This window comes from Vanessa cardui, chromosome Z (genome assembly GCF_905220365.1).
Source record: "Vanessa cardui chromosome Z, ilVanCard2.1, whole genome shotgun sequence".
Lineage (NCBI taxonomy): Eukaryota > Metazoa > Arthropoda > Insecta > Lepidoptera > Nymphalidae > Vanessa > Vanessa cardui.
Genome location: NC_061154.1, coordinates 14,259,520 through 14,281,925, shown reverse-complemented (window position 1 = coordinate 14,281,925; position 22,406 = coordinate 14,259,520). Strand labels below are relative to the sequence as shown.

Genomic DNA, 22,406 nt, shown 5'->3' with positions numbered 1-22,406 from the left:
GCGGATTCGATCAACACCGCAAACGCCATGTCACAGTTTCAAATTTGTAATGTCGGAAGTTTTGGCATTTCACAATACTGTATCAGGCACTAAAACAATATGTCTGACCACCACATTACTAGAGACCATTATTAACGTCAATAATGCGATCATTAACCAGTCTTATGTAGAAAATACTATAAGAACTATGGAAAGTAGAGATAAGAAGCATTTCCCTCCATTTGTATCAAATTAACATGACTAACGTCAGAGACATCTGTCGAGTGAGATAGAAATAGAGAAAAAGAAGTTAAACCCAAGAGGTACTTTATTAAAATTATTGGGCATTTTTGAGGCAATAATCTGTAATGATAGTGTTGTTGGCGTTGGTTGTTGAGTTTATAACTCATCAATTTCGTTAGTAACGTTTTTGCGCGAAGACTCGTATACTTCTTACCTCTACATTCCATAACAAGAGCCTGCGGGCACTGGCGAAAATTCGCATGTGATTAAATACCCGCCACACAGACACCTCAATTACCAAACGTTCGTTCCAACGGAGATTTAATCATTACGAATAATCGATTGACACTATTCTAACATTACAATTATCGTAATTACATATAATTATCATTGTTTGAGCTATATTCTACGTCGAATAAACGTCGTATGAAATGGATTACAACATGAAGTCGATATCAAAAAGATTACTTAAACTACTAATTAAGGCCTGAGATGGGTTACGGACTCTAGTAATGCAGTGATTACTTTTCAAGGACTTATTAAACATAAACCTCCTTAATTTTGGCATAATTAGGAACTTTTTCTTAAAAGTAATACCAACAGTGAAACTCTAAATCAAAATTTCATATCCCAACAAGAAATCTACGCGGTACTCGCCGTTTATCTATTGATTTTTGAGTTCGTACAAAAGGTACGGGAGCATCTATCAAATACAGTACAAACTCTACGAAGAAGCATCTCTTTTATACACTAGTTCGATTACCACAACTGACAGTAAGGACCCGCTTTGCCGAACGTAAGTATCGAGTTACTTATTTTAGGTATTCGTGTAAGCTGAATTCTATGAATCGACTTTAGATTTTCTATAGAAAATTCAAAGACTAAATGTTATAAGGTGAATTTTTTATTAAGTTAATATTCCTTCCAAAATGTTTATTAGACAAAAAACTTTTGGGACCAATGAGTTATAATCCAGAGATTTTCACCCAAATGTAAGTTCGTCTTATAGAATTCAACTTTCGACTGAGTAATGTATCACGGAATCCTAAATTTATAATTCATCATTTTAAACATTTCAAATTAAATATATTCATAAAACTATTTAGTAAATATTCTATTGAATATGAATCTCAGTACTTTAACTATATCATTCTAATATAATGAAACATAATATACTATGGGTACTCGTAAAACCGTATAAAATGGCATGCAATCAATACATTAGTAGTTAAGTAACGAACAATAAGTACATTTAAAGCTCTTCGATTTTTAAATTAAGCGAAACAATCGGCAATCACGTCACAATATCTAAACTATTCAATTTGAAATTTACAAATACTGATAGAATTGGAAAAATTCATCTACAATTATACGAATCGTATAAATTATAAATTACATAATGTCACGATTACATACTGCTCTATAATTAATTGAAACTGAATCGAATGTTAATTTAAAATCGACCTATTACGTTACACTAGCAATTATTACAAATGTATGACATAAATTTAAAAAGTCAAACGTACACTTTGTCATCTTGCAACGTATCGTTTATAAAGCGTATTAAAGGCATGTATTGAATTTACGGACCGAATGTTTGTACTTATATAAATAACCATCAATTACAAACATTATATTACACATCGCGGCTCTAACAACTAGGCACTTCATCGTAGAGAGAATGATTAGTATTTGTCTAATATCTATCCAGTGATTCCGCTAAGTCTTTGATACAATTATAAACTATTCTCACGTAATAATAAAGGCTATTATCGCATGTACTTTTCACAACAGGACTCTGGACATGAAAACATTGGTTATAAAGCGTTACAATTACCAGAAGAATTTACATTACATTATAACATATGATTTTTTTTTTGATCAATGTCTTTTCATCATATTAACTAGCCTTGTATTTATTTTCTTACAATACTAGCATGAGGGTCCATAACGGTGATTTCGGAATCGAATGATGAGAAAAACGCGCCAGCTTCACGATTCTGTAAGGAATAACTTCGCATCTCACTCGTGAAATATTGCCAAACGCTTTACAGTGATAAGCGTATGGTATATCACGTGACATTCAAGATTCTGAGGCGAGTTTCGAGGTAATTCTTTCAGAATAGCCTACCAGGTATTGTAATTGAGATTTGTCATGAGGTAACAAACATTGTAAGTGCAATACATGTGTTACTTGACCGTACCGGACCCCCATCCACCGTTAATCAATTCCTTATAATTAAGTTAGAATCTGTTAATATTGCTATGATTGTCGTTGAGGTTCGTTTACAAAATTCATTATGAGACAAGATATCAATACGGATTTTCCTGTACACAATTACTGAACTAAATAAAATTGATAAGATATTAAGAATCTTGTCGTCCTTTACAAACACACACATTAGATAGAGATAGCAATACTCTTAGCCCGTACGTAGTATATTACTTTAAAAGATTGTGTACAACAGAATCGGTACTATATACTTACATATAGATAGATGATTAATCATGTAAATGAATACAGTAACATCAATAAACAAAATATGCATTCCGGAGATGTTGCTTACAAATATAATACCAAGTAAAATTTATTTAAAACAAGTAATCGTTACAACATTACATTATAACATATATATCGCAACTCTATGTAAAATAATTAAAAAAAAAACCTTCTAAATATTTCCTACTTCAATACAAACCTACTATTTATGTTTAATCGTACCTACAACAATATTTAGACACTATACATAAATGTAACATTATTATCAATTAGATATTAAAATATAATAATCGTTATTAATAACTGTCTCCTATAGAAATATTAAACTATATCATCACTAGCATGTTTAGCGAATTAAAAATTATTATAAAACTATCGATATAAAATGGCTGACACGTTTGAAATTATTTACATAACTTTGGCACTAACGTTGGCATGATTCGTTTTGGCATTTGGCATCATTTCTATTCTTATAATAGATTTGGTTTACTTAAAAATTAATCCGCCAACAAAAAACAGGGAACGGATGCACGCACATTTGCACGTTGTCGTAAATAGATGAGTAAAAATGTCCAAACACATTTTTGGGTAAATGGCGTTATAACCTCACTTTTAAGATTAATTGTTAGCAATGAAAGCGTTATCGCCCAAAATATTTATGAAATTTGTTTAGCTTTTTAAAATTAAATATCTTGTCAACAATCGTTAAGACAAATTAAAAAAAAAGCAACAAGATTACCTGAAAATATTTTTCGTTTAGGAGTGAAAATGAAATAAGCAACAAGCTATATTCTATATATAGGACATAGTGATTGCAAAAACTATAACATCAAGCAATGAACAAAAATACCGCGACAATGCAAAGTAATTATATTAAAATAATACTTGGATACTAATGATGAAAAAGTTTCCTACCAGCAGACAGTGACCGGGAGGAAGAAAAGTAGTAACAGATAGGGTAGAAAAGATCACAGAAATCTTCGTGGACGTCGAAAGGGTAAAGGAAGGAATGCCCGGTGCGGTATGATATATGTTATATAATTCGAGCTGTGTACTCCGTTATACGATAAGTATATTTCTTCTGGATCTAGATAGAGTACGAGGCACATTGGTAGAATTTTTTTACAATGACATGGTTCTATTTTGTAGGTGTATGTTATTATGTGTTGCGATTTAGAATTTGCCCCGAGGTTGTAGAGAATACTTGGACAAAACTCTTGAAATGTGTTACAAAAGAGATTTTTTCATGGGTGATTGCAAAAGCCCTATTGGTTAAACTTCGCCAGCTTTGGTACCAGTGTATCCAAATAAGGCAGTGTCTCAGATTTCCTTAAAAAATCAAAATAATGGAAGTAAGAAAATCGAAGGTTAATCTAATTATGTAATATTTTGAAAGACCTCTTTAGTTGGAGTTTATGTTTTGATTGTTCATTAAGTGATCTTAGTATCTTATTTTGTTACATATAGTTTGTAATTATGCCTCCAGTTGAATAAAAATATTGTTTTTATGGCATACATAAATAATCGTTGTGACAATTTTTTTTATTCTGATCAAATTTACTTTTGTCGCTTGAAGTTTTAACTACAGTGTAAATTGTAGTGAATTAAATTAAGATACTTTTAGGATCAAGCTTTAAATGACATAATTTGATTACAGTTAATCTTAAAAGTGTCAAGTTACTTACTTATATAATACATTAATATTCTGTACGAAATGCTTATCCGGAATGAAAATGTGAAAGAACACAAGATAATTTTGAGCCTGTTATCGTATTTTCATTGTTATTCAGATTTATATAAGTATTTGGCTCAGCAATTATGTATATTTTGAAGATGGTTTATTTTTTAAACGTTCAATTGTAACTATCATACACACACAAATCAACGGACTTATAGTACGACACAACTTAGATGTCCCATCGGCAAAATTCGTAAAACCGATCACATCCGAATTGAGTACGCTATCCCAAATTATCAATATTTATTTCTCACGCGAAAATGATTGAATTTGCACAAACGTAAATAACCTTTAATATCATATGACCTAATATATTCGTCAATTTGGCGCGTCGATACATGCACTTGCTTTCTCTGACGCGTGAATCTATAGCGACGAATAGCGTCGAATGGAAATAGGGAGCTATTTCTATTGGTCGTGTAAATCGGCAGTAATCGGTTTTACTTTCATTCCATTGCATTTTCCGATGCTACATCTAATTTGTGTCGTATTATACTTTTTGATGTAGTCCAATAATTATACGACATCCAAGAACGTGAAAAGAAAATTAAGTACACTCGGTGACGGATTTTAAGTACTAATATATGTAGTTACATGTAATTTATAATTATATTAAAATACTTTCTATTGCCACAGTATTCATACAGTCGATTTCATGTATTACACTGTCGACAGTGTCACAAATAATAAAACCATATCATATCAATGAATATTCTATTTTATAAGCATAGTGTGTGACCATCGGTCATGCCAAGCTTAGTAATTAATTACATCAATTAGAAATCGAAATGATTATCATAATTAATCAATACCTTCCCTTGGGATTAGTTATATAAGTGGACAACGCTCGGCAAGACCAATGGACAGGTGAATTATTAAAATCACAAGACATTACTATTTATTTACAAATGTTCTATCGTAATATAGACATTTAACATCAACAACAAATATTGTTTCACTATCGTAGCTATTAAATTTGGTGTTTTCGAGGAAGTTAGTTGTTCGTTGTATATTATGTGTAACCGTTCATCGCGATTGAGACATTACGGGTTACGTTGTCTCCACAAGAGGGGAATTGGCAAGTTTTGTGTTATTACGCATGATACAAAACTTTTGTGAGAACAAACACAACAATTGTAAGAAAGGGTTGAGACGTCAAAGGATTCGCGTATAGCTCGTATACCAAGTACGACAAAATATAGATATTAAATTGACAGTTTAAAGATAGAAAAACGTTACGAGCACAGAAATTGCCAACTATTTCAGTGGAAACGCACTTTTACAATTACATTATCTATCATCAAACAAACGAGACATCGTCGTCTTAATAACTATACAAATTCTCAGATACATAACTCATGAACAGTTGCAGTTATCTTTTTCATTAAAACTTTAGTAAAATCGGGCCCATAATCTTTCATCATCGTTGTGAAGAAATTTTAATATAATTCCAATCTAATTTATACTCAGATTTACTTATCGACTTAACATTACTAACGTAATATGTCAGCCAGTATGAAAAAATCATACACTTTTTTTTTTCGTTTTCTTTTAATTTTATATAAATTAGATTAGAAATTTCGTACACATATTGCAAGTTTCGTTTCAAACTTACGTGTAATATTCTATAGAGTGACCTCGCAACTGGCGTACTTGTTGACCTTGTAGTTGCTTAGTAAGAAGGGTGTAGGAACTAGATCGATGCCGCGTCTCTGCGGCCTTCGGTTCAGCGTCACACAGTTGTCATGGGTCGTTAGGGTCACTGGAAAATATTTTAAATTCTGTTGTCTTAAATTTTCGCGACTATTACACATTGAAATAAAACTAGTTATAACGGTTTATCCAGAGCATGTTCAGGAACGTTACTCAAGATACCAATTGAGAAATCGTTCGCGGTATTTGTAAATAATATTTATTTTGATCCTCAAATAGACAAATGCCACCTTAGTCTAGCCGTGACCACGAACGCTGTAAAGTGCTCGAAACGTCGGGATGTCAAAAATAATTAATATACGCGATTCAAATCCGTTATAACTAGTTTTATTTCAATATTTTACATTCGTTATTATTTTAATAATTAAAAAATTTGAATATTGATCAAAAAATATAAAACATTACTAATTGGATTCAAGGGTTAAACGATGTCTTGCCCAGAAATGTTTCTAATAAGAACATAAAATATAATGACGCCCTCCATGGTCGAGTGGTGTGTACACCGGTTTTCATGGGTACGCCACTCTGAGGTCCCGGGTTCGATTCCCGGCCGAGTCGATGTAGATTACCATTAGTTTTCTATGTTGTCTTGGGTCTGGGTGCTTGTGGTACCGTCGTTACTTCTGATTTCCATAACACAAGTGCTTCAGCTACTTACATTGGGATCAGAGTAACGTATGTGATGTTGTCTCATGTCATATTCATTTATTAATTTATAATGATTTAATAATTAATTTTTCATTAAATAAAAACCCTATTATTATGATAGTACATTTTTATTAACTCTTTAATAGTGTATACTGTATAACAGTAGGTATGTATGCACCTTGTCTTGGTACCCTCGGCAGGGTATAGGTGTCCGCGGGTCAGACCCAATACTGATTGCGTCTGAGCATCGGGTTCGTCGGAGCGACGCCCGGAACACGGACTGGGTACGCAGACTCACTCGCTTCGTAACTACTCCAGTCCTCCGCCTATAAATACATTAATTAACTACAATTTCAGAGATTTTATCTGTTTACTCAAACTCAAATAACTTTATTCAATATAGAAGCATTACACTTTTTCTTATTGATGGTCAGTTGAAATACTACCACCGGTTCGGAAAAGAAAATACCCTGACCTGAGAAGAACCGGCGAAAGAAACTCAACGGGTTTTTTTTTAATTTTTGTTTGTCTCATGTATTATATAAATAAACAATTTAATATGAGATGAAATAGCCAGGAGGCGATCGTTTCATTCCCAAGGTGTGCTATCGATCATAAACTCATTAATTGTATAATAAATTATAATTACACTTTCTATACTCCTAAAAACAGAAGAAATAAATTCCATACTAATATAAAAGTAAGTTGACATCAGTAGCCAACAAGATATATCTACAATGTACATAAGAAAATATGCGTATAATACTCTAAGTTAATCGGCCTGTTGACCCTTAAGAGTCAAGAGAGAAAAATTTAACGTAACGGTAATACATTTCTAAAACCAATTCCAACCGGAAAGTCAATAAATATATTCTTATTCTATTTGCTACAAAAATAGATTGATCGAGATCTATTAAGAGAATCAAGTAAGACTATTAAGAGCGATCTACTAAGAGAGTAGTAGGGTAGTTTTTGTAGTAAGAGAGTCGAAACGTCAAATAAGATAATATACATATATGGAGGCTGGCTTACGTCGGTATGATCTTCAGCGCCGTAGGGATACCTCGCATTGAGGTCAGGTATACCGGCATCGGCCAGTGGCGTCACCTTACACGCCACACTACCTCCCGACGGTAACGGAGTACTGGTGCCAGTGTGGACCGATTGTTCTGATGACACATACCTGAAAAAATGAGTATAATATAAAGCGTTTACTAACAATCATGAACACCATTAACTTTTATCTTTTTTTGGTGTAGTAATTCAATTTTTTTATATATTGTGTATAAAACTAATTATTTGAGAAGGCAGCACTCGTTTTTAAATTAGTATCGGTATTAATGTCTATGAATGTGACGGTCATGAGTACAGACAGCAAAAAAATACAAATAAAATTACATAAATTAACTTGGACAGGCGCATCATGTACATCTAATGTACTTATATACAGATTATAATGATTATATATTCCATGCATGTTTATAAACTAATAAACATTAAAGATAAAAATATTTAACTGGTAAATATTACGCTAACGGTACATTTTAGTCGATTATATGCGATAGATATTTATTTTATAATACGATTAATAGATGTACCTTTTAATAGGCGGTGTCGCCTGTGTGGGTGAAGGCATTAAATGATCAGGTGGTCTCGGCAATGGTATGGGAGCCACGGCCCCCTGGCTTTGTCCATGTATTTTGACTAACGCGTTTTGATCTCTCATGAGATATCGCCGGCATTTTATCAACCCAAATATTACTATGATGGCTAGAGCAACACCGAGTAACGCCATTAAAATCATCATATAGTAAGATGATTCGCCATTTGTAACCTGGAAAAGAATATATAAAATGACATAAAAATAAAAACATCATTAATGATATATACAAATATAAACAACGTTAAAAAGTCTTACCGGTACACCCTCATGGCTCTCCGGATCGTTTGGTCCAGGTAGATTTTTCTTCTGTCGGCTTCCCATAAAAATCTTCACGTTACCACCGGCAGGCTGGAATATTGTAGCAGCTAGTAGAAATTTGAAGTTGTCTTCTATTCCATTCAGTTCATTTATTTTCTTCTTCGTCACAAAATATATCACACCAGCTTTAACATCTTCATGGGTAAAATAAGCCACCTCCCTTTCTCGAGCACTTGTCTTTTCACCGGAACTCCTTATAATTTTCTTAATAGTACCATATTTAGGTTTGCGTATAATTGTATAAACTGGATCACTAGCGGTTAGTTTAGCCAGCTCAGTCGCATCTAAGTTCCGTAGAGTTAACTTAGCTTTATCCCCATCTACCTTCAGATCTCCTAAGGTCATCAGAGGTTGAACGATAACTTCTATTTTAAATGGTAAAGTGGAATTACTGTTGTGCACATAGGCGACGAGGTCGAAACTATCGTTTGCAACTGTCATATCATTTTGCATATAAATTACAACTTTGTCCATCAAGTCTTTATGCGAGAAGTACGTTACAGGATTTCTTCCAAGATATACCATGCCGTGAACTGGTTGTCTTGTTATATTATACCACACTTTGTGCGTCTTAGCATTCGTTTCGACATATATCTGATCCGTAGTCACAGAAGCCACATTAGATCCTTGCTGGAGATATATAGGATGTAAGGACGTAGCGTTGAGTATGACAGGTATAACGTCTATAGTAAAAACTGTATAAGTTGGTTTGAACTGACCATCCCATACACGGAAATAGAATGTAGCGGTTTGGAGTAAACCCGAATGTTCGTATATAATCCTTCCATTGTTTATATCCTCTTGAGTAAATTTGTTAATCGATTGGGCTTCATCTATTGTGTGATTTTTATCAAACATCACGAGTCTTCCTTGTGTTGGACCACTAATTATGTCGTATAATATGCCAGAAGGTCCTGTGTCAGCATCTTCCGTAAGCAAATCGTTCTTTGTTAATGTATAATTCTCGCCCTGGACTACTTGTATTTGTGGCGAATCCGTCAAAAGTCTAAACGGCTGATCATTTACTGGTATTATATGAATAGGAATAGTAACATTACAAAGCAGGACATAATCAGGGAGCAAGTAAAGAGCCATATCGATTTTATCCTGAATTGAATCAGAGTCGTCGTGTTCATAAGTCACGACACCACTTTCCAACTGTGTCTGTGTCAGCGATGACAAGTACGGCTTTAGTTCACCGTGAGATGGCTGTGACCACTGTGCTTCGAGTTGGGGTTGTCTTACTCCCGCTTGAGTTTCCAAATAACTTATCACATTTGTGACATTTACTCGTAGAGGAACTTTATCTCCCTCTTGAACCTTCGTTATTGGAATGTAGACGTATTTAGCAAGACCGCCTGACGAGACCGATACATCGATATTGAAAATTTGATCAACAATAGGTTTCGCCAATGCAGCTTCCACGGTGAATATGAATGAATCGTTTGTATAAAGATCAGAGAAGGGATGTGTATGCTCATAATATACAAGTGTGTTGTTAATATCCTGTTGGGTGAACTGTTTGATAGATCGATGATGATTTTCCCCGTTCAACATTACAAGTCGACCCAGCGCTGGAGCTCTTTCGATTTTATATACTATATTTCTCGTCAGGTCTGAGCATTTGGACATAAGATGGTAATTATTAAGAGGCTCTCTCATCAAGGGGAATACTCGTAAGGTGTGTTTCCTTATTAGCTTCAAGGACACAGACTTTGTTGTTATTAGAAACGTTATTTTAGCTAATTCGTGGAGGCCGTCGGTGACATTGAATATCATTTTGCCTTTTGAGCCATCTGGAAATAAGAAATTTATTTATATTTTATTCCTGGTGTTGGTCATTTACAATGATGTATTGTTTTCGTTAGCTTCGTTTTATACGTACAGTTTAATACGTACTATGAAAATGAATCAACTGTTTACAACAACAACAACAATAACAGCCTGTAAATTCCCACTGCTGGGCTAAAGGCCTCCTCTCCCTTTGAGGAGAAGGTTTGGAACATATTCCACCACGCTGTACCAATGCGGATTGGTGGAATACACATGTGGCAGAATTTCAATGAAATTTGTCACGTGCAGGTTTCCTCACGATGTTTTCCTTCACCGCTGAGCACGAGATGAATTATAAAGACAAATTAAGCACATGAAACAGCGGTGCTTGCCTGGGTTTGAACCCGTAATCATCGGTTAAGATGCACGCGTTCTAACCACTGGGCCATCTCGACTCTTTACTATAACTTAATAAATCTTAACTGTTTACTATAACTTAATAAATATATATTTTTTATGAGTATACTATCTTTTTAATATTTCATATTTAATTTAGAACGACAATATTTTTTGTATTTTTACATGATTTACTTTCGTCACTTTAAAAAAAAAGCTTTAGTGTTTCGTAGCAATTCGAAATCTATACACATAATGTTACTTCACTTACTTTTATGAACGAAAATGACTTGTCTATTATCAATGTCTGCTTGTGTGAAATGGTCAACAGGATTTTCCAAATCTCCTTTCAGAGCAATATAGCCGGACACGATGTCAACTACTATGATCGTCACATTGGCAAGTGGAGTATCTATGTCGTTTACATCTGCGTAAAAAAAATAAAAAAAATGTCAATTTTAATTTATAAACAACTAACCACCCGCCCCGTCAACGCACGGTTGCAATATAAATAAATATAAACATTTGGACAACGTCACATACATTACTCTGATCCCAATTTAAGTAGCTAAAGAACTTGTGTAATGGAAAATCAGAAGTAACGACGGTACCACAAACACCCAGACACAAGACAACATAGAAAACTAATGAATTTATATCAACTCGGTCGGGAATCGAAACCCGAACCTCGGGGTACCACACGGTCGACCACAGGTTGTCAATGCAATGCTGATACAGAAATTACAAGAGATTTTTTTTATTTATGACAACATTCTAATTCAGTATTTCTTTACAATATTATCCATGCGTTTTATACAAAAACCTTCTTCTCGAATCAATATTAAAAAAAAACGAAACAAATTCCGTTGCGTAATTCTATATACATAAACATACATAGGACAGACAGCGGGGTAAACGACTTTATATACAATGTAATAATGATTAATATTAAGAGCATATTATTATTAAACTTACATAATTCGTTCCTTGTAAAAACAAAAGTGCCACCTTCCCAAACACAAAGTCCAGTATTTGCCGCTACGATGGGCGGTTCATCATTCACCGGAACAATATTGATCCGCACATAGAACGGCTCACTTTCCTTCCCTCCTTCCGTAATGGCGACGAGTTTAATCGAATCAGATGATTCTTCAGAACCGTCATTAACATACTGAAATTTTAATGATTGCATATACATATGTTGAGAGAAAAATCAGTTCACAGATGTGGTCAACATTATTATTAATATTAATTCTTAATTGGTTCGTTTTTTGCCCAGAGGATCGGAATTGCGATTCAATGGGGAAATGCTGCTAGCTTTCTTGCCACCATTCCACGCAGTCAAGATTTATACAGTAACTAGTTTTAGTTCATATTTGTATATATATATTTAAGCATTTAATGTTGTTAAATTCTTATGTTAATAAATTATTATAATATTATAAAAAATAAAAAAAAATCCTTAATTTTGAGAATATTACGCGACTTGGGTTTACTTCATTAAAACAACGCCTTAGGTTTTAACAGCAAGATAGTAAATATGTAAAATTCCCTACGTATTTTCGTGTATTTAATAACGTCTTCATAGTCAAGACCAGTTAGACCAGACACATAATACGGATTTCACAAAGTGGACAATTCACATTAAATACAATGTAATTAGACCGGTACAATTCAGTCATTGCATATACCATATATATACAATTTTAAACTATAAATAAATATGAGACAACATCACATACATTACTCTGATCCCAATGTAAGTAGCCAAAGCACTTATGTTATGGGAAATCAGAAGTAACGACGGTACCACAAACACCCATACCCAAGACAACATAGAAAATTAATAATAATCTACATCGACTCGGCCGGGAATCGAACCCGGGACCTCGGAGTGGGCTACCCATGAAAACCGGTGTACACGCCACTCGACCACAGAGGTCGTCAAAACTAGTAATATATCGATTAAAGTATTCTACTATACAATAAGTATAATACTTGCGTTTGCGCATGTTTTCGGTAATATGCGCAACATGCGTAAACGCAAATATATACATAAACATGTGTGTAAACAGCATGAAAATATATTTATCACAGGTTAAACAAGCAGTAACTTACCATTATGTTCCCAGAATTAAGTTTGAGTACGGGCAGTAACGTCAAATCCTGATCGGCCATTACAATTTTACCATATTTAGGTTTCTGGATCACTTTATACGATACAACTTTTCCCCTGTAGTATTCCGTGACGATCTTAAACAAATCTTGCTTAACGCTTACAGATTCCCCTTCGATCACGGTTAAGTTCGACGATACTACGTAAAAATGTTCCGGTATTATTATCACCGTTAGTTCTATGTCTCTTAGCCAAACTATGCCGTTTGTGACGTCCATTTTTATCCTATCTCTCGTTCGATTAACTCCCGACTGCACGTAAACTAGTCTATTGGCGTTTATTATAGACTGATCAAATACTTTCGTATGCACTGGCTCTTCGTTGTAGTTTTCCATTTCTATCGTGCCTGGAGTAGCGGTGATTTCTAACCAACCATGGAAAGGTCCTTCTGTTACTTGGTAGACTATATTTGATGGCTCAATTTGAAGATGCATTACCTAAACACAAAGTATACAAGTTATGGCTTATTAATAATATGCATTAAGTCATGGTTTATTTGAAGAAAATAGTCTTTTTAAATATTCTATAGCTAAAATAAATATAATATTTATTATAATATAATATGCAAAATGCTCACTTCAAGAACATCTTTCGTTATATTAACACTCGTAGACTCTTCAACGACAAGTGGCTTATTAGTAGAAACCTTCAACGACTCCCAATAACTGGAGGGGAAGATCTTAATAGGATATATGCCTTCACCCCACGCTTCTAAGCACATCACTTTAAATCTAGAACAAACAAACACATATGATTTACAAAAATGATTTGTTATTCTTAAATAAAATTCAATGATAACAATTCACATAATATAATTGGAGTGTATGTTTATAATTTTAAAATAACCACTTTTTACTAAATGCATATGTATATACATGGTGCATCTGTGTGTCTGTCTGTGTGTTCAGATAATCTCATGAACGACGAGAGCGATTTTGACGGAACTTTCACTGGCGACAGCGGATTTCATAAGGAGTAATTTAGGCTAAAATACTATTTCGTTACATTCAAACTAGCTAGGGTCAAAAAAAATTTAGAATTACTACGAGTGTAGAGAAATTAAGACCCGAAATTAATACTTTTAACAATATAATAATACTACACTGTTTTTTAATTACGATATTTTAAAATACTAAATAAATGAATAAATGATATGAGTACAATCTGATAATATTTAGCGGGTTACAATACATCAAGTTTGTTGTGGTACCAAAAAGCTAAACTTAATTCAGGTATTCGGTGATCATAGCACAGATCAAAGACAAACCTAAATGCATCAGTTGGTGTCTTCGGCTCCCTATGGCGATACGAAACTCTTGCCGCAGCGATATCAAGCTGCGTAAAACTGATCGCACCCTGCCCCTCTCCCACTTCTATAGACCCACGCTTCGGTTCCTGAGTCACATCGTAATGTATGTCTTCTTCCAGGCAATTCATATTTGTATCAACCTGTAAGTTATATCGTTTTGAATTATCATATTTTATAAAAAAGATAATTAGCATACAAATAATAACTTACCTGCATGTCTCTTGTGGTGATAACAACCGCTTTACCGTTTTCAACGATAGAACCATTCGTTGGATACATTCTTATGAAAGGGGGGGACGCTTGTATCTCCAAATTTCCATTGACGTCGAATAATCCGTCTGATATCCAAAAAGCCATTTTCCCATATTCTTTGCCTTGGTGTTTGAATAGTACGAGATTCTTGTTAATATCGTCTTGGGAGAACTGTGCTATTTGTTCCGATGGATTATCCGCTCTGAATATACCTCCATTCGGAGGATCTTTGGTAAATCTCTGCACCGTATAAATTATATCTGACGGCTTCGTGTCCAAGTCCGCGTCGGTATAACTCAAATCTCTAGCCGTTATTAATCTCGCTCCACCGTGGACTATGTGAAAGACTTTTTCGTTTTCTCGCACAGGGCTATTGTCATTTTTCAATATAATATCTATATGAAACACTCCGACGTATTGAAAGTCCTCCGGTTCTGGACTCAGTGCCATAAAATGAAACGAATCCTGCCTGCTTTCTGAATCATCGTGGGCATAGTACACTCTATCTGTGTTCAATTCTTGCAGTGTGAAGTAAGTCGTATTATCCCTTAAGATTTTCAAATTATCACTGATTACTTCAATCTTTCCATGTTTTGGTATATGAGTGATATTGAAGACTAAATTTGTGACTACATCAGTTCGGAAATTGAGATGCGTTGCTGGTATGGCCATTCTAGAACCTTCGATTACTTGCAGTCTTTCTAATGTTGTGTGAACTCGACCAGACAAGTGATCAGAGACTGAGGAACCGGGCACGTGTCTTACTGTCATAACTCCAGTTATGTTATCGCATTCTGTCGCTCCAACTACGAATGTAAACTCATCTTGTATATGAGAATAAGCTCGTCTGTGTAATCTGTACCATAGTAGGTCCGAATCTATATCTTGTTGGGAAAATGTACTATGCATTTGTAAATGATGTTTTCCAGACGAAAGATGTAGAATGCCATATTTGGGCGGTTTAAGAATTGTAAACAATATTCTGTCGCCCGGCAATGACAATGGTTTCGTCTTAAATCTGAGATGTTGTGACGATATAAATGCTTCTCTCGTGTTATTTAATACTAATTCCTCGTTAGTCGATTGATATAATTCGAGTTTGATAAATGTTAGTCGAAAATCGTAAAGCGTATTCGTTCGTACAGTTCCAACTGAAGCTTTAAACTGTCAAGAGATATATTATATTAGTATTTTACCATGTATTGAACACTCTTCACATAAATAACTGGAATTATTATTATTATTACCTTAAACTCGTCGTGCGTAGGATTTCCAAGTATGTGCATGTATCGAACGCGTCCAAAGTTAATCATTTCACTTGTGAAAGAATCTACGGTCTGCCAGGTCCCGTCTAAAACTCTAAGACGTTCGACTACGCCAAATTGTGGAGGCTTAACGACGTCGTACCTTAAATTAAAATATTTCATTACATATTAAATGACTTAATCAAAATAAAAACTAGCACCATGGGATATAATCATCAATATATGTAGGGATAACTCATTCTTATATTTTAATGTATAGTTGGGATATATTTTTAAGAATATTTTAAGCTCAGCACGGGATAGGTGCACCAAGAAATTAATAACTGGCCGTACTTATTCTAAACTTCCAAATCTTAAGGGTCGAAACTGTCTTCAGTCTTCACTTGCGAGCTAAACTGAACACAATTTTTTAAAAGACCTCTCAATGTGTAAAGTTTTTTTAGACGCCCTCAAAACATCAATCTTATTTTAATTCGTATACTTGAATTATTGTAAAGCTTCAAGTCAAATTGGAAACATTAAAATTTTATGTTCTTTCGTTAAGAGGAAAAAATAAATTTCAAGTACAAATCTCTCACAAATTTAATTAGTTATATATTAATTATTGCGTTGGTTAAAGATATATAAATATGAATAACTTACTTTACATGGACATTAGTTTCATCTGCGTTGGTCGTAAACGTAAGGTTTTCAGCTGCAATGATAGCGTATGAGTTATGAACTAGATACAATCCAGTGTTGTTCACGAGACGCACTTGCAAGGGCACTATTGATATACGCAACACGCCCGGACCGCTTGTTTCAATACCGTCAGATACCTGAAACGAAATTTTCATAATCTGAGTTCAATTTTTATTTTACCTTAAGAGGTCACTAAAATATTTCCTATTTGCTAAGCTTTGGCAATGAGACGAACATATTTTCAATCACAAGCTCAGCCAGGATTTTAGTAAGCATAATTTTTTATTAATTTGACTCTTTACAATTATAAAAAAAGAAAAAAAAAATTGTCAAACTATGAGAGTTAAATTAAAAAACAAAAACAAATGAGAGTAGTCTCATTGTGAAATTTATTTGAATGAAGATTTAGGTCGTTGGATTTATAGAATCATAAACCAAAGTCAGTCTTGTCTTGGATCAATTCATCTTTGATAATAATAAAGACGATTTCAACGTTACTTTCTGTAGTAAGTGCTAGTGTATATGTATATACTCAAGGAAAAAAAATACCTGTAAAGTTAGACGAAGTGACGTTTTATTCAGTTGCTTTTCGCTCGTGGTACCGTGAACATAGGATATAACTCCAGAATCGATGTCTTTTTGTGTGAACGAGTCCACTGGCTGACCGGACATTTCAATGTGACCACTGAAAAATTAATATATTGCTTTATCCATATCACATACCAACATAAATTATTATCATAAAAAAATATAAACATTAGGGCTTATTGACACTTAAACATTACTTCTAACTTAGTGTTATATAGAAAGGTTATTTACAGTGTACCGTTGAGTTACTAGCGAAATTCAGAGCTTACGGCTCGTAAATTAAATTATTATAGAGTCGCTAGACTTAATATTGATAATTTATTTTATAGTGGATACCTGTTCGCTTCGTTTTTTCCATGTAGCACCGTGTATAGTAAGTCTTCAGCCGGCGTGTCGGGGTCCTCTGCTTTCAATATGTCCGATGTTATAACTTTTCTGGTTCCCTTTATATTTAGAACGATAATATTAGTGTATGACATATTTGGTTTTAGTTTTAAATTTAACATTATATGTTATTAATAAAATAGATAACAGATCTAGCAACACTAAAAAAAAGCTACATAATTATAATTTAAATGATTTGGTGCAAAATCGAATGTATGTATGCTTACAAATAAAAATCAACAATCAATATTTTAAAAGCAATTTGGTCTTTCATAAATTGATTTCAATCAAATACAATAGATACAGTCGACTTATAAAATACACAATATATTGCATACATAAAATACTTTTTCAGATTAGATTGCCTTTAAGAGTCTGCTTCCAAATAATATTATTATTTATTATATAATTTCAGTTTAAAAATGTTTAGTTTATATTGTCAATTAAAACATTGTGTAATATACTAATGCACGATGACTGTCTGTAAATAGTAGAACTTTAATTTGACAATTCTGAAATGTAATTTATTTTTTGTATGTGATATTGTGTCTACTGTTGAGTCGAGATGGCCCAGTGGTTAGAACGCTTGCATCTTAACCGATGATTGCGGGTTCAAACCCAGGCAAGCACCGCTGATTCATGTGCTTAATTTGTCTTTATAATTCATCTCGTGCTCAGCGGTGAAGGAAAACATCGTGAGGAAACCTGCATGTGACAAATTTCATAGAAATTCTGCCACATGTGTATTCCAGCAACCCGCATTGGAACAGCGTGGTGGAATATGTTCCAAACCTTCTCCTCAAAGGCAGAGGAGGCATTTAGCCCAGCAGTGGGAATTTACAGGCTGTTCTTGTTGTTTACTGTTGGTTGACCTAATGACAATAAAATAAAATACAAAATAGCAACACAACAGTTATATCAGCTTCTTCTTCAGTTGCAAGTGCCGTCCCACATTAATCCAGTGACGATCCAGTCCAGTATTTAGTCCAGTACTGGATCGAAACTGGAATGATGTGAACCGTCATCGTGTTGTATTTTCTTTCTTCAGTTGAACTGGTTGTTCCCGTCTGTGATATTGAGGCAATCTTCTAGAAATCATATTCGCATATTGCTTTAACTTCTAAATAATTTTAAAGACAATTGTTTATATTTTAAATATTTTTTCATATATGTATCGGCAGTACATGTCCATAGTGTGTTTGTAATATATATTTCATATTGAATTCTGGTTTACAATAGTTAAGCAGTTTTTATGACTTAAAGAACAATACATATTATTCAACTCAATATACATATAGATTGGGTTCAACTTAATAGACGATAAAAATACATTCGGTCAAAATCACAAAAAAATCCAATCAAGTATTTGGTGGTACGACTAGTTTCTTTCCAGTATGGAACATAGAATTATATCTTAAGTTATTAAAATTATACCATACATATTACATGATAGGCTATAATGTATGAAATATTGAATGTACATTTTACCTAAAAGATCCAGCAAAATATTAAGTTTTAAATAATTTTCAAGAACAGTGTTTGTATCAATCAAATACATTTATATTTATACACCTTATTTTACTATACTTTTATATAATATGGTAGTAAACATGACGCAAATATATCTATTTATAAACATGGGTACTTAGATAAAAACTTTTAAAAGAAAAGTTAATTCAGATTTATGAATGACCAAATTATAATATAACAATATTAAAATTACAAAAGTAATGCATGTTTCTTTGTAAATTAAATGATTCAATGAACGGAAAACTTTTAGTCGTGAGAATGTTTTGTATCGTATAAAAAAGCACTTTAATTAAGCCTACGTAATAATGGTACATTACTAAAAACACAATTTTTCATAATTCAAGATTTTGTTGCATGTTTGTAACAAATTTTAATATAGGTTAATTTTAAAAGATATTAAGTGACATGTTTTGTAAATTAATTTGTGAATTAGTGTAAACGCAATTTGAGTAATATTTGAATAAATGCGTCAAGTGCTTATTGGTGTTTTATACAATAAACGTAATTCAAGATGTTTTATTTTTGCTCAAGATAATTTTCATACTTACTTAATATATGCTATCTTGGGTTATTTGCGAGTCGTGTTATAGCATGCAACTACTCAAAAGCAACTCAAAAAAATAAAGAAACTGAAACGCACCGAACTTTCTGAAAATAAATAAAACGAGAAAACAAACAATTAGAAGGAGTATCTTTTACATTAAAATATTGCACTAATATCATGCCTCTACAATGTTTCATAAAGTAATTTTGATACGATGATCTAGCTTACATTTACTAAACGTAACAAATATGTATAATACGACAATTATATATCTATTTAGGTATTAATTTGTTTTTATGCCAAAATTAAATGCACGTCATAAAGTAGGAAATATGCTATTTCAACTACAATTTGAGGTTTCTGTTAATCTTATTGCAATAGGTCAAAAAAAAACATTGCTGTTATATCCCATGCAGTTTGTAAATATTATATTATAGTATAAGAGCTGTTTACGGTTTTTTCATACCTGAGTGAGTCTTAACACTTTTCCCGGTAGAAGATTCAGCACAGGAGGATCGTTTACGGGGGTAACGTTGACGTGTAGAACGAACGTGTTACGGCCTTGCAAGTAACTCGGTAACGTGAATTTCGTCTCCGGTATCAGCTCCATTTCGAGCACGATGGCGTCTTGATGGTTCTCTGATCCGTCGTGTACGTAGCGAACCTGGAACGTTTTTATGGGTAAAACACCATTCACATAACATTTACATAAAATATTTTTGAAAACATATATTTTGTCTTAAATTTTCGCGATTATTACAAATTTAAATAAAACTAGTTATAACAGGGTAGACCCGTGACCACGAACGCTGTAAAGTGCTCGAAACGTCGGGATGTCAAAAATAATTAATATACGCGATTCAAATCCGTTATAACTAGTTTCATTTAAACATATTTTTTAACCAATTGTCTATCATCAGTATTGTATGTTTAACATTTTTTCAATAGATTCTACTAATAAAAGACTCAACTTTTGTATGGTAATTTTGTTTAAGGAACATAAGGTTTGACACAGCCACTTGAAAAAAACTTGAGAAAGCAGAATAAACACTTTTAACATCGACCAAATTCATAAAATTGAATTAATGTACCAACACACAGAAGCATTAACAAAACTTCTTAAGATTTAACAAATTAAAGGTTCGAATTTTCCTACATTACCGTCTTTCGGACATTAAAAATGAACGACAATAATTACCCAAAAGGAAAGCATTGTATTGAATAACAATGAAACGAGAATTAAGCTGAAGCTGAGGAATAACTTGACAATGCTGTGTACATTTGTTGAGGCAATGAGCAAAGGTGAAGAGCATGCATGGAGCATGAGCAGAAAATTTGATTCAAATATTCTGTTAGCATCCAAATTCCGAAATAGCAGTAGAATCTCATGATGAAATAAATATAGACGTATATGAAAATTAAAAAATAATAAAAAATGGCATAGTATACTCCTCAATTGTATGCATATAGCTGACTTGCAGGTACACAAAACAAACTACCGAAAACCCCAGTATAATAAAATAGGTATAATTCAATTGCCTCTACTGACTTATCATTAAAATAAAATTGTGATTGTTTTTTTAATTATAGCGATTGGATCTGTCAGTGCATCGCATGACCATTAGTCACGAGGCGTTTAAATACACAATAGCGTCGACAAAAAGCGTCTTACTAAAATAAAAATAGTAAATATATGTAAACCTTATCTCTAGACAGATCCATTAGCGTAAAGAACTGTTTAGACTTTTCTCCTTCAACGTAATTGGTGTATTGAGGTAGATTTCTCAAAGACAGGTCCACAGCGATCCTCCCGTGCTGCGGAGATTGAGCCACATGCAGCAAAACACCGGAGGGTCGCACGCCATACTTATGGTGGTCCAATACCACGTCGATGTTCTGTGTCGTTATAACCGACACACCACCTTCTTGTACCGTTAACGGGTACAGTGCTACCAATTCTAATTCGCTGCTCGATTTCGAAAACACCTGAAAAATATACATTAAGTGATATTAAAATTAGACTTTACCGACTTAATAAATAAGGAACTCATAAAAAGTAACTGATCAAGTGCATCATTTCAAAGGATAATATTATAATAAGGCATTTTACAGTGGCAATTTAATGTTATTTTCTTCATATTATGTATCAAAATATCAAATATTGATGTTTAATTTAAAGTTAATAATATTTTTTGATATTATTAAACTGACTAAATATTTTGTAAGTAGGGAATTTCTTTCACGTAAAATTTTAAAAATACATGTATGTTAAATAATTGTATTTAATTAACATGACGTTGCATTTTTTAAATGTTAAAAAAGAGTAACTACTGAGTTTCTTGCCGGTTCTTCTCGGTAGAATCTACTTTCCGAACAGGTGGTAGCTTCACTTAATTGTAAAATGACGATTCAAAAGTGCTTATAAAAGCCTACTTGAATAAAGTTTATTTTGATTTTGATTTTGTTAGAATTAAATTATTTACTTATATTATATTTTTTAGTTTTGTTCTTTTAGAGGCGGCACCTTAATGGCTCGGCTTTGTTCAAGCAAACAATAAAAAAAATACGAATATCGGCTGGAAAATCCACCCTGCCGATATATCACGTGAACATAATCGAGGTCGATGAACTCTTTCACTTGACCTCATACGACATCCTTACTTAGAAAGTACACTGATTCAATAGTAAGCTTTATAGCGAGAGCAA

General features: G+C 33.3%; 1 protein-coding gene across 1 annotated transcript in view; it reads right to left on the bottom strand.

Moving 5' to 3' along the window:
* Positions 1-56: 56 nt before the first annotated feature.
* Positions 57-22,406, bottom strand: part of LOC124542964 (chondroitin sulfate proteoglycan 4) — a 35,145-nt gene continuing 12,795 nt past the window's right edge. The window contains exons 9-25 of the mRNA XM_047120927.1: positions 21,402-21,686; positions 20,167-20,364; positions 17,579-17,685; positions 17,204-17,339; positions 16,616-16,791; positions 15,956-16,115; positions 14,667-15,872; positions 14,415-14,596; positions 13,725-13,878; positions 13,090-13,584; positions 11,947-12,142; positions 11,243-11,398; positions 8,740-10,598; positions 8,420-8,655; positions 7,854-8,004; positions 7,000-7,147; positions 57-6,222 (exon numbers count right to left, since the gene is read on the bottom strand). Of these exons, the coding sequence (XP_046976883.1) occupies positions 7,040-7,147; positions 7,854-8,004; positions 8,420-8,655; positions 8,740-10,598; positions 11,243-11,398; positions 11,947-12,142; positions 13,090-13,584; positions 13,725-13,878; positions 14,415-14,596; positions 14,667-15,872; positions 15,956-16,115; positions 16,616-16,791; positions 17,204-17,339; positions 17,579-17,685; positions 20,167-20,364; positions 21,402-21,686 (5,805 nt within the window). The 3' untranslated portion in view covers positions 57-6,222; positions 7,000-7,039. The remainder of the gene's footprint in view (positions 6,223-6,999; positions 7,148-7,853; positions 8,005-8,419; positions 8,656-8,739; positions 10,599-11,242; positions 11,399-11,946; positions 12,143-13,089; positions 13,585-13,724; positions 13,879-14,414; positions 14,597-14,666; positions 15,873-15,955; positions 16,116-16,615; positions 16,792-17,203; positions 17,340-17,578; positions 17,686-20,166; positions 20,365-21,401; positions 21,687-22,406) is intronic.